At 41.5% G+C, this 14,218-nt stretch overlaps 1 protein-coding gene across 1 annotated transcript in view; it reads right to left on the bottom strand.

Annotated features, from left to right (window-relative positions):
- Window positions 1–495: 495 nt before the first annotated feature.
- The window catches only part of LOC145344921 (cytosolic 5'-nucleotidase 1A-like), a 30,435-nt gene continuing 16,712 nt past the window's right edge, over window positions 496–14,218 (bottom strand). Inside the window, exons 5-6 of the mRNA XM_080192247.1 lie at window positions 6,613–6,797; window positions 496–4,254 (exon numbers count right to left, since the gene is read on the bottom strand). Coding sequence (XP_080048373.1) covers window positions 3,889–4,254; window positions 6,613–6,797 — 551 coding nt within the window. The 3' untranslated portion in view covers window positions 496–3,888. The remainder of the gene's footprint in view (window positions 4,255–6,612; window positions 6,798–14,218) is intronic.

Here is a 14,218-nt window from a genome sequence, read left to right on the forward strand (position 1 = left end):
GCACTTGATGTAACACCATAACAACACACTTCTGTTGCCCTTCCCTTTTGTTACCTTCTTTCATTAATATTTATCATTGGATTGTTGTTTTGTATATACAAATAATTCTTCTGGTGTTATAGTTATAAGGGCAATAAGGATCATGGGCTGGAATAGGGGTCAGTGAGTTGACACGTCAGGGCCTTTAAAACTATTGGGAGCTAGGGTACTGTGTTGGAGAATTGAACAACTACATTCCTCACACACTACACAAGTTTGATGTTCACTTCCTTTACATTGACAAACCTGCAATCTGGGACATGGTTAACACTGTCAGAAGAAGATCCTTGTTCTTCAAACTGGTGTCCTGGTACACCAGGGCCTCAGGACTGCTATATAGTTTAGGAATTTTCTGTTTCTCCTTTCTAACATGCAAAATGTTTTTTCTAATTGTTTATATATATGCTTAATGCAAAATAAAGGTACCGTGTGGACTGTGATTTTATACAAGCCAGATTTATTGAAACTAAACAGAATATTATGTTTAAGAAACATCCACAAAAACGATTGCTGGTAACAAAACAAATATAAAACCGCAATGTAAAAAGGTAAGCCACAACAGATGTCATTTAGTCTTATAACATGATCCAATTATAGATTTGCATCCCAACAAAACTATATGTAGTTAAATAATGTTAAAAAATTGTTCTGCAAATGGCAGTTCTAAATGCTGAAACAATCCACGCACAAACTAAAAATGCCAATAGTTAACAGTTTTGTATGCTTCTTTCATACTGGATTTAAAATATGTCATTCCAATACGATTCTCTCCAAATCTTGATGGCTAGGAGCGCAAAGAGCAAAAAGTTCCCCCTTGCACACCCGCAAATAAATGTCCTTTTACTTTGCTCCAACAAACCCGAGTCATAACTAGTGAAGAGGAATTCATACTGCTCCTATGTGATACTTACACTCCCTATAGCAGCTATCTTTTTGGTCCTTAGAGTGATATTGCTAATTGAGGAAAAGTTCTGTACTGTTGAGAACTGTGCTGAGAGTTTTCGGCCTTCACAGAAAACAACAGAGATCAAAGGGTTCCAGCCCAGTCTGATCTGGAATAGAATCCTGTCTGAGGCCAAAGGACAGTCTACAAACTTACAGTCCCACCAGATTTTCTTTTAAATAAAGATATTTCTAAATGTCTTTTGCAAATGAAGTAAATAAATTATTTAATCAGAAGACTTTTACAAATAACTTCTATGGGTTTCTCAAAGAGTCATAGAATCCCTACAGTGCAGAAAGAAGCCATTCAGCCCATAGACTCTGCACCGATCACAATCCCACCCAGATCCTAACCCCATTACCCCATGCATTTGCGTTAGTTAGTCCCCCTGACACTAAGAGGCAATTTAGCATGGCCAATCCACCTAACCCACACATCTCTGGACTGTGGGAGGAAACCAGAGCACCCAGAGGAAACCCAACAGACACAGGGAGAATGTGCAAACTCCACACAGACAGTGACCCAAGCCAGCATCGAACCTGGGTCCCTGGCACTGTGAGGCAGCAGTGCTAAACACTGCGCCACCACAATGCACTAGTTCACAAATTGCATGTGATGTTCATTGGATTAAGAGGAACTTCCAACAGATTTTCATTTACTGAGCAATCTCTAATATTAAGAGTCCTATTATTTCAAAAAAACTATACAAATCTATCAAATAACATGCATTAAAGACATTCATTCGCAAGTAAAAACAATTGCACTTTTCGATTTACAATTCAAAATACTATAGGAAATCCTGGAATATCTTTCAAGATTCAATGTACTGTTTTCCATTTGGCTTCTCCCCCAGCCAAGACTCCCTCCTCCAAGGTAACATAACTCCAGTGTAGTGTCAAATCTAGTTTAAGCACTGTAATGCCCAGCAAAGGTATCAGGTAACAGGTATTAGTTATGAGGTGGAATTGGGGGAACTTCCTTTGCTAGCAAATAAAATCTGATAAATATGAAGAATCTTTATTAGGTAGGGAGAAACAATTTTCCCTTGTTAATGAATGGAGGGAAAAGATCAAATGGAGATAATAGGAGGAAAAAAAAGGGTTATTAGGGCATGGGATAAATTGAGTCGCATGGAGCCTGTTTCTTAGAGTGCTATAGCCTCAAAATCATGCACATATTGCAAAATAGAAGTACACCATCCACCATATTAATAAAGTCTAAAAGGGGCATTCTGACTCATTTTGGAAACAGACATTGTGTCCTTTGCTATTGCAAATAAGGAGTTCTAATTCCTGCTGCAGCAGTGATTTGCCAGAAGCAGCCAGCACTTTGGCAAAACCCAAGTATCAAATAGATATTTTCAGAAGACAAATATTCACCATAAATTGCCGCTGTCCCGCAATCCAAAACTTCAGGCCCAAATTCCAATGGTCCACAATTTTGACTCTTTAATTGTTCCTGAGATGGAACCCATAACCTGAACCTGCTGGCCTGCAATCCACACACACCCCTGCTCAAGTTTAAACCCATTGCAGTAGCCCAACTTGCAATCCCACCTCCTCCCATACCACTATCTTCAATAAGTTAGAGGCCTGATATAAGGGATTCCTCAAATCTCAATAGTGAATAACTCTGTCCTTGGGGTCCCACACTTTGGTGTTCCCAAATTTAACCAGAGAATGTTATAGAATCATAGAAATTCTACAGTGCAGAGAGGTGCCATCTGGCCCATTGAGTCTGTAACGACCACAATCCCACCCAGATCCTATCCCTATATCCCTGCACATTTAGCCGCTAATCCCTCTGACCAACTCATCTCAGGGTATTAAGGGGCAATTTTTGAGCATGGCCAATCAACATAACCCGCACATCTTTGAACTGTGGGAGGAAACCAGAGCACCCGGAGGAAACTCATGCAGACACGAGGAGAATGTGCAAACTCCCCACAGACAGTGACCCAAGCCAGGAATCGAACCCAGGTCCCTGGAGCTGTGTAGCAGCAATGCTAACCACTGAGCTACTGTGCTGCCCACAATATCCTACCACAAATAGCAAAAGCAAAGCTGACAACCTTCGAAAGAGAAATGGATGAATATTAGTTACACCATATTAAGTGTGGGGAAAGGGCAACAAAATGCAACCAAATGGCTAGGTCTTTCAGAGAGTTGGCATAAAAGTGGGTCAATGTGTTGCAAAGTTCTATTTCAAAGGGTCTCCTTTGACTTCTTTTAAAACTCATCTGGAGTTCATTCAATTTCTAACCTGAGCAAGCAATTTCAATTATGTAATATGCCAAGTGGAACAAAGAGGCTGAAAGTACAGTGTAAAAATGAAAACAGTAATTACAATGGTAAACATTCAACGCCACCCAAAATGGTTATGGTTGCCATAACTCTGAAATCTATGTCCACAATCTTCGAATTTACGAGTTTTGCAAAAGCTAACCATTTCAATGATATGAATTTTGTTTTAAACCCTGGCAAAATTTGCAAAACTAAGTTACCACTCAAAGATATGGTAAAATAATCTGAAACATTGGCAGTTTTGAAAAGGAAGTAATGTATAATCTACATTTTTATATCAACACAATTGTTCCCAGGCTACTGTCGTCAGAATTAAAAGTGACGGGAAAATGCAAGTTAATTATTTCATGCAGCTCTCCTGCACCCCAAGATCGATGATGTAAATAGATAAGTAAACCATAATATTAGAAAATGTGAAAAAGGAGAAACAAATAGGCAAACAGGCTCCACTGACTAAGACCAGTTTTTTCATCGCCTTAATAGAGTTTGTTTTTTTTTATATATTGCATATACAAGTAGCATGGAACCAAAGAATGATGCAGCACAAGAGCAAATAAGCCGTTTTTTAAAAACAGATTAGGCGTTAGTTTGTCCTGCTCCAGATTAACTTTTCTTTGTAAGTTTAGTTATGGGAGTGCTCTTATTGTACTTTTGCCCAATGCCATAAGGAACATGTGCTGCAATAGTCCCCATCTCTTGTGCTCCTTTAACATGGAACATCTGGTCATCAAAGAAAATATGAGGGCGTATTTTTTCTAAGAGCGGCCCTTTTGGTGCCCCTGCAAGGAAGAGGGCTTCATCAACCTCCAGCCCCCAGCTGCGCAGTGTCTTCAAAGCCCTTGCTCCAGAACTGGCAGCGCTTCTCGCTGTGACAAGATAGGTTCTGATGGGGCAATCCAAACGTAAATTCTTGGCATGGAACTTCTTCTGGAGCTTTCCTAATACTTCCAAGAATCCTTTGAGCGGTCCCTAAATGAAAAAGAAATGAGTAAATTACACCTTTCAGAAACAGTTGCAGTGTAATCGCTGCTAGATCAGATATCTTTAACTTCTACTTACAGATAATTTCTCATTTTACACTTGTCATTTGCGATAATTGCTGGCACTATTATAAGTTATTACCTCAAAAGTACCTATCTTTACTACTCCTTCCACCAGCACCCCCCCAAACCCCATGTGCTTTTAAGTCAAGACCAATTTGAATCAAGTGAAATTGGCAGCTCTCCCTACACTTTCCTGAAATATTCCCAAAGCATAATGCAAGAAAGATGTTCCTTTCCATCTTTCACAGGATAGCAATCCAATATTACCATGTACGTTACTGCTTCATTTTGTTTTGTGTGACAAACTCGATTAAATATCTGATGGCGTAGGGTAATTTTATCTTATTCAAAATAATCAAAACATCGTTAAAGTCTTTTTCCCAAATGTTCCTCTCATTTCACTGTGGGAACCTCCGTCTGTGTTTTTACCGGCTAACATATAATCTTGAATGGAATTTTCCTTCCTTGATCTTGACTCTTTAGTCTTCCCTTATTCAGGAAACCTGTTTTTAGGTATGTGAATTTTCTGCTGCTCAAAATGAGGGAGATGATGTTGTAGATGTTTAAGAAGTTTATTTATTTGTGTCACAAGTAGGGGCTTACCTTAACACTGCAATGAAGTTATTGTGAAAATTCCCTACTCACCACACTCCGGCACCTGTTCACGTTCATTGAGAGAGAATTTAGCATGACCAATGCACCTAAATAGCACGTGTTTCGGACTGTGGGAGGAAACCAGAGCACCCAGAAGAAATCCACAGACACAGGGAGAATGTGCAGATTCTGACAGACAGTGACTGAAGGTGGGAATTGAACTGGGTCCCTGGTGTTGACAGGCAATAGTGCTGACCACTCTGCCACTGTGTCACCACATTTGACAAGTTGGGGTTGGAGAAGAGAGAGAATGGGGCAGTGATACAATGGAGGACAAATAATGGTCCGTCTAAAGGCTTTAAGGCCTTGAATTTCTTTGGCTGTTATTGTCCTGCTGGTCAGCCCTGTAATTCAAATAGAAATCAACCTCTCTTGGATCGTTTGCTGTTTTAATAGCACATTATAACTTTTATATACTACCCTCTCTGGCAAATGCTCCTGGAAGTTGTGTCAGCCAGTTCATGTTGGAGCCAGGAAGGAGCAGAAAACCATTGGAAATGAGTTCTGCTGCTGCTCCACTCCCAGTACATCAGATTTCAACCCCATAAGGGAGAAGACATTCTATAACTGTGTTTCTAATTGTAGCAGGGTTTCTGCCTAAATCATGGTTCATACCCAAGGTTTGTTTTCTTTTAAAGTCATTTCTGGTTACATTGGTCCAGCATTTCTCATGTTGAGGAATTCAGCCAAGGACCGACATTTGAGAAAGAGTCTGAAAAGAAGCAAGATGCTGTCCAATGAGGATAAAGAAAATTGTGGATGATTTATTGCCATCTACCCTTGGATCCTTTTCACTACATGAATTACATTCAAACAATCTAAAATATTGACCTGATAACACCTTAAATAAAACACTACTTTGAAGAAAAAGAAAATAGGCAAACTTTCCACTTATTCAAATAAGCAGGATGCAATAGCAAACTGCACCAAATCACTTACTCCTCATATTGTAACTAAATCACCTAACACTTTGCTCTTCCCAACTGAGTAAAGGTTAGCTAAGCACTTGATGGGCCATTAGTGACAATAAAATGAGTTGACAAGAAATTCTTCCAGGTTAACACAAAATTTCAACCATAATCTATCCTTTTATTGGCAATTGGAATGGCCAATTAGAAGCTCCATTTGAACAAGGCAAGAGGTTTAATTGTATATGTATACATTGTATGTTCAACATGTGTACTGGACACAAGTCCTCAGCATGCCTAGGAAACCAGGTGGAAAGGAGCTGCAGGGTGAACTGAGCCGAATTATCAGTTGCATATGGATGACTCCAGGTGTAAGCGTGAATCTCTCTCTTTATGTATGCTCAGCTCTTTTTTGGCTTCCTGCACCTTCAGCAAAAGATGCTAAAGGGCTCATGATTTTCTGATGCTGTCCAAAAGTTTTATTTGTGTCCACCTCCACCACCCTCCCCCTCCCCTCAACGTCCTTTTAAAATTGAACTAATGGTTTGCCCCTACCATGAACACTTCGTGCAAGTTGGTTTAGGTCTAAGTACTTAGAGTTATTTGCTCTTTCTGGCAAGCATAATGCAGAATTAGTGCAGAACTGCAGTTGAAAATCAACCAGTGCTTCTTTGCTCTTTGAAACTAAACAAAACAAAGTATTATACAAGTGTCAATTTGACCTGTGCAAGTGGTTTGTTTTCAAACTTCTGCTCATGTTCAAAAAATGAATCTAATCCATGAATCTTTACAATCCTCTCGGACTCATCAGAGAAAAGAACAGCATCTCCATCAAATGCCACCCTCAGCTGGTGATCTGAAAGGTGCAGGTCCTTCTCACCCTGAAACATAGTGGCTGCCGCGATTCCTGAAATCAGATGGACAAAATGAGACAAAATGTAATTACAGTGCATAATTGCTAAATAGTCATGTTGCAAATAAATCAACTTATTACTACAAGAACTATTCCAGCAATGCTACCCTGGAATCTACAGGATGTTAAAATAAAAATTGAAATTGGCCACTGCCTCTCAAGGGACAGAGCAATTTTAATTAAATGAGTTAGGGGAGAGCTTTCACAAAGTAAGGAGGAGAAGTTTACAATGCAACACATTTATCTGTAGCCATCAACCATTCTCGGCACCTTGCCACCCAACCCCCCCCCCCCCCCCCCCCCCCGCCCCCCAATCATTTCCAGCTGTACATTATTTCTGGTTTGTTACTAAATTCCTTTGAAAAGCAGTTTTTTTACATAAGCTTACACCATCAACTTCCACTGTCCAAGTCTCAGGCAAATGCAGCAGGTGAGATTTTCTGGTCATGCCCACTCCAAGATTGGAAAGTCCCCATCCTAGGTCAATAGACCTTTAAATGGTCTGTTAAACTTTCCGTCCACTCACAACAATTCCCATAGCAGGCAGAAGCTGAAAATTTACCCAATGGCTAACCTGAAGTAAACCTGCCAGCTTTTTCAGAGTCAGCCAAGAGGATGATTATCTTGATTTCTGTTAAGATTTTCCTAGGGACTGATTTTAACAGATGTGGTAAGTTTTTTTTGGCATTCTGCTGACTAGTCAAGGTTTGCTCATTGGGAATGTGCAACGCTGCTTGGATTAAACCAATATGAAAGCTATTTTTTGTTATTTGTTCAGGGGATGTGGCATCACTGGCAACACTTGCCTCTGTCATTTATCACTAATTGCCCTCAAAGGTGGTAAAGTGCCAAATTGAATTGTTGCAGTATGTCCCCCTCCACCTCACCATGAAAGAGATTGCAGGGAAGCCATCTCCTCTCTTAGACCATTACCACACATGGAAATCTGCATAGCAATTGACATGATGTGGAGATGCCAGTGTTGGACTGGGGTAAACACAGTAAGAAGTCTCACCACACCAGGTTAAAGTCCAACAGGTTTATTTGGTAGCACAAGCCACTAGCTTTCGAAGCACTACTCCTTCATCAGGTAACTGGGAGTTCTGTTCACAAACAGGGCATATAAAGACACAAACTCAATTTACAAAATAATGATTGGAATGCGAGTATACACATCTCTTTAACCTGTACTTAACCCTCTCTTCACTCACACTGTCTGTACCGTTAAGACTTGATTACCTGTAAAGACTCTCATTCCAACCATTATTTTGTAAATTGAGTTTGTGTCTTTATATGCCCTATATGTGAACAGAACTCCCAGTTACCTGATGAAGGAGCAGCACCCTGAAAGCTAGTGGCTTGTGCTACCAAATAAACCTGTTGGGTTTTAACCTGGTGTTGTGAGACTTCTTACTAGCAACTAACAGCAGGAATCAGGGTGGATATCTGTCCCGTCCAAATCATAGCCAATGGCACCGAGATTATTGTATTATCCCCTACCATTGTGCCAATTGACAAGATAAGTCAGACATCTTTCTGCTGCACACAATCCTGTACCATACTGAACAATACTGAAACTGCTGGATTTTTTCAGTGGTAGTGGAGGTAGATTGGAGATATATGATATATAAATGCTCCCAGTATTTGCCATCTTTGGCCAGGAAACTATGTCAAAGTTTACACTGTCAATTAATATTGTGATTCATCTAAAGGAGACCATTCATTCCCAAGGCAGGGCTGCCTGCAGTCTGTACGCCTCAGTGGATGTCAAGAACTGAAGTGATACATTAAGTGAACATGTCCTTTCCAGGTTTCCCACCATCTCAAATAGTCAGCATATGCTAAGCTCTTCACCTGGCCTTCATCTAGATATGGCATCCCTATCCCATCCCTTCCAGGTAAAGGGCATCCTGGAGGACCAGAGATGGGTGTGCCTGCCATTCATACATGAAAGTGTATGGAGTCACTGTTTTTTCATTGGGGGATGAGAGCTGTGTGTAGGAAGTTTCATGCAGACACACTTGTCTCCACTAACCTTGAAACTCTATATAGAGGCAATTGCCTTGGCAGCATCAAAATACTAAATGCATGATTCCTTCTCAGTCATGACCATTGACCCAGGAGAATGGAAGTTTGGCATTGCGAATTGGTTGCTCTCCACCAATTGTGGCCCTTGGAGGCATTCCACCCCCCCTTCCTTCATCCATGTCTCTGATTGCAGTCGATGGCAAATGGTGCAGAATGAACAGCAATCCTAGACACTCTCGCCATCCTTCCCCCATAACCCTAACCCTGTCCAGTCTTCATTTCACACTTTCACACCCCATCGGCCCAGCAAGCAAATGAAATGATGCGAAGTCCCCGAACAGGAGAATGCAACATCTACAGATCTCAAACTCATGGAAGAAGTGAAGTTCGGCACGTACATGCCATTTATACAAAGTCATAAAACTGAACATTCTACATTCTTGCTAACGGGGAAATTAATTTGGAGGGTGAGTTGAATTCTGCCAAGGAGACCTTTTAATGAGCATGTATGAGATGCCAATGCACATAGATAGGTTTCTCAATATTGCTTGTTGGGAAGCCTTGAAAGTGGGAGACAAAATTCCAATCATTTAACCCATCAGGAAACAGGATTTTTGCCTGTTACCAAATTAAGTGCCTCCAGCTGCTGGGGGTCAGCACTCTAGCCTAGCACATCGATTGCAATGACAGATTCACTTAATACTGTTTCATTTAAAGTTGCACTTTACAGTCACACAATTACAAGAGTAAGCCAGATACTTTCTATCACTATTTCTCACACGTTTGCTCTTCAGATCATATTACCTTCACGAGAAGTTGGACCTTAACTTTATTACTCAGGTGGCAAGCAGGTGTCTTATAGTCTTTGATTATTCAACATATACTATGCAGGATTAGATGGGAAATTGACTTAGAGATTTCAAACTTGCAGTGTTACGACCACAGCTACTTTTATTGCTAAACAAGCCAGACCCATAAGCAAATTCTGTTTCACCAATCAAACTTTTGTTAAATTGTGAAAATGAGGAGGAAGAGCTACTAACCACAAAAGCATACAACCCCTGTCACACCTTTAGAATATTAAGAACAAAAATAAATTAAGAAGAAAAATTACTTAAGCACACAAGATAAAAGTTACACAGTTAAGAGTTTTACAGAACCCCCAAAAACACATACTTGATCAAAAGTACACAAGCTATATTTTTGGTAACAATTCTTTCTAGATTCTTAACCATAAATTCCCAGTAAATATTATCTAAGTCAAGAAATTGTTGTCACTTTATTAAAGGTACCTCTTATGATTTCTCAGGCATTTCCACTCTGATGTAGAATTCCAAAAGGAGGTTCAGAAACAAACTGCTTCTTAAAACCTACTCTCCTGACTTAACGCTGGGTGGCTGCCTCCAACTGGAAACTTTCACAGCTTCTCAGCATCAGACCTTCAGAGATTTCCCCCACATTCAGTCACACTCAGTTTAAACATTTCTCTACTTTTGGGGTCAATAGTATTTAATAAACCTACCTCTTTATTCAGGGAACCCCTGTAATATGCAAATGTTTCAGGTCATCTCAGCTCTTCCTTGAAATTCAATAGCTGAAAAGTCAATTTCCCCACTTCTTATCTCATAGTATCATAAAATCCCTACAGTACAGAAGGAAGCCATTCGGGCTCACAATGCAAATTTCAAACCCAACCTATTTACTTGTAACTCAAACCCAGCATAGCCTCTGATTACAAATACACAAACATAACTTTAATCTGCCATTGGTTAGACCTCAAACACAACCTATCCCTAGTAATCTTGCCCATGTTCAATTAACCCTGGTCACACCCACACACACACACACATAGTTTTCATTAACTGCACAAAAAACACAATCACAACATTCTATAAACTATACATCTTTCATCACAAAAAGTGATTGCACTTTTCCTACAAAAAATGAAAATTATTATTCATTTAGACCTTGCGTGTAGGATTTATATGGGATGATTTCTCTCCTACAAATTGAGGATTACCAACATCTAATTGTATATATTCAATATACAACTAAAGTTTTGACTGTTTCAACATCATTTTTTTCTTCTTCATACTGCCAATTTGTTAGATGTTTTTATTCTACCGGACATGCTGTTTTCATAGAATAGAATAGAATCCCTACAGTGCAGAGGCCATTTGGCCCATCAAGGTTGCACCGACTCTCTGATAGAGCATCTTATCCAGACCCTCTCCCCCACTCAATCCCCGCAACTCCACATATTTACCATGGCTAATCCACCTAACCTACACACATTGGGCACAATGGGACAATTTTACTACGGCCAATCCACCTAACCCCTGCACATTTGGACTGTAAGAGGAAACCGGAGCACCCAGTGGAAATAGACACAGACATGGAGAGAACATGCAGACTCCACTCAGGCAATTGCCCAAGGCTGGAATTGAAAAGCAGTGATAGGAGTATATGCCGCTGTAACTGGATCATCCTTTTGAAACTAGCTCTAAAACATAAAATCAACCTAATACTTGGCTATTTATTTTCCCAGCTGACTTACTGCATCTATTTAAGTCAACTTCAACTCCCTTAACATATTCCAGGATTAATTAAAATTGATTTTCTTTGTAAACCCTTTTTTATTGTAGCTGTTTTCACTCTTTCACTCTTGCATATTTGTTGTTGCGTTTTATAACCGCCCTCTTTAAGCTGTTCCACAGTCTAATTGCCTTCAGCAATGGAAACAAAAGCCACTGACCTGTATCAATGCAAAAAATCCTGTGAGATTAATATCTACCTCAAGATGTAACGCCCACAATTATACGCTCAATTTGTCTGACACAGATCAGCCACTTATACCATGTTATCCAAATATACAGTACAAGTTTAATGTGCTTAACATTACAAACCATGAATCAACTGATTGTAAAAATCTTAGGGTTGGGAAATATTTGAGGGTCATATTTAACATGCTTGAAAATACTTCCACATGAATCGGTATTCTAAAATTCAAAGGGCAGAATTTTACCTTTAACAAGCAGGCACCAAGCCTAACCCAAAATTGAGTGAAATGGCATGAGAAAACATTGGGCATGTGTTCTCACATCTTCACGCTCATGTGCTACATTAAGGCCACTGGGCACATGTACGAATTGGAAGCATATGTGGCGACAATTGAGCCCATTAACAACCCAATTGATCCTAATTTTATGTTGCCCCGTGCAATTTAGTGCTGGTCACATGGGCAGCACAGACAGGGGAGGCCAATCCGTTTTTTCCCATCCAAAGTTGAGATAAAAAAGGAGTCAGGAAAATTGGCTGTGAGAGCTGTTAGCTTAGGTGAGATTTTGTTGCTGCTTTGGCACTGAAATGTCATTGTGGTTTTTGTTGGAGTATTTGCTTTGTCAGTTTTGTTTTGATGACAGTTTTGTTTGGTCAACTCTCTTGGATGATTTCTGCCAAGTGCACCCTTTGGTGCATGAGACAGATGGGAGATTGCTTACTCCACTGGTGGGATATTCACTGAAGGGGAACAGAAGGGCAGAAGGAAGAGGAGGCCAGTTGTCCACATACAGTGCTGCTGGGAGAGATCTATGGGAAGAAGAGACAAATACATAGGAGATGCAGCGTCAACAGGGTGAGCAAGACCGCAGGCACCACAGGAGATATCACTATCCTGTTGCCATGAGTGTACAGGCAGTGATACAGCCACCTCAACACATCTGAGGTCCAGTGCCACAGGAGGCTCTGTCTCTTTAGTGACATTGTCACATCATTATGCCAGATGAATGGGCTGGGCACCTCTGACTGGATGGGTGGGCAATCAGTGGCTCCAAAGATCAGTCACCCTCAGTTTTTTCACAACCACATCTTTCCGGAAGCCAGTGGGGATCTGTGTACTGTGGCCAATCAATCATCCACAGTTGTGTTAAGATGGTCACTGACACTTTCTTCAGATAGGTCAGGATATTAATTCAACACTGGACAGACAAAGCTAACAAGGCTGAGCAAGCCAGAGGTTTTGCAGTTATCGCTGGGTTCTCCTGCATCCAAGGTGCCATAGGCTGCAGTGGGTGGCCATCAAGGCAGGTCACTGGATGCCTGTGTGAACAGAAAGGGGCTCCACTCCAAGAGTGAGCCGATAAATGTGATAATGACACAGATTCTACAAGTACGTGCAAGGTACCCTGGCAACTCACATGATGCATACGTCCTGCAACACTCCCAGGTGTCAAATTTTGTTTATGGTTTCAACTCAGCTGGATGGTAGATGGTGACAAAGGGTGTCCCTTGAAAAGGTGGCTCAGGATGCCACTCTGGCACCTAAAGACAGAGGCAGAAAAGAAATACAATAGGGAGTCATGGCTCCGCAAGGGCAGTAGTTGAGAAGGATTAAAATAGATAGATGCTTGATGGCCAGCAGACACAATAGGCCAAAGGCACTCTTTTTGAGCTGTAAAACACTATAGGTGGAATTTTATGACCTCATTGTGCCCGTTTTGAGGCAGGAAAAGGTCATAAAAGTGGGCATGATGTGACTAGTGGAAATGGCATCCATTTTCGTGCACATTCCCATTTTACCAAGAAAAATAAAGGGTGCGATCGGGAGCCTATCCAAAACGTTAATTTGCATTTTTTTGTATTCATCACAATGTTATTAGTGAGTTTCACTGCCAATCGTCCCAGCTCACCTGCATTAACCACCTCGCTCACTGCAGCCAGATCAGTTCAAACTGCTCCGTACTGCTCAGAGGGGATTGTTTCGTGGTGGCCATGTTGCATTTCAGGTCCGGAGGGGCACAGTGGCCTGCAAGTGGTGGGGGGCTGTTGTTGCTGACAGGGTCCAATCTCGGACTCAGGTCTTAGTGCTGACTTTGGGTCCTAGTGCTGGCAGCAGCAAGCACTGTTGCAGGTGGGGGATGGGCTAGAAATTCTCTAAAGTGGCACTGCTGCAGCCTCAGGACTTGTCAAGCAGCACTGTCTGGGGCCACTACTGCATAGGTTCTGGGTGTGTACTTGAAAGTTGGGATGGGCGGGCAATCGAGGGAGGGCTGTGTTGCCATTCTGGAATCTGTGGGAGGATATGCGGAGTGTACGTTGCTGAGGGTCTTGTGGGGGGGGGGGTATGCGGAGTGTGCATTGCTTGAGGAGTGTGTGGGGAGTGTGCATTGCTGGGGGTCTGTGGGGCATGTGGCATGCTGGGGGTCTTTGGGGTGGGGGTAGGTGAGTATGGGGAGTGTGCGTTGGTGGGGGGGGGGGGGGGGGGGTGGAAATGCAGTATGGGGAGTGTTGCTAGCCTGGAGGCGAGCAGAGTTCTTTAACCCCTCCACCTGTCTCTCCCCTTCTGCAAATTCCACTCCTCCTCCTCCAGATTGATGATAGCTTTTGGA

The sequence above is a fragment of the Carcharhinus amblyrhynchos genome, chromosome 7, assembly GCF_965287045.1.
Source record: "Carcharhinus amblyrhynchos chromosome 7, sCarAmb.v2.hapA, whole genome shotgun sequence".
In the NCBI taxonomy this organism is placed as follows: Eukaryota; Metazoa; Chordata; class Chondrichthyes; order Carcharhiniformes; family Carcharhinidae; genus Carcharhinus; species Carcharhinus amblyrhynchos.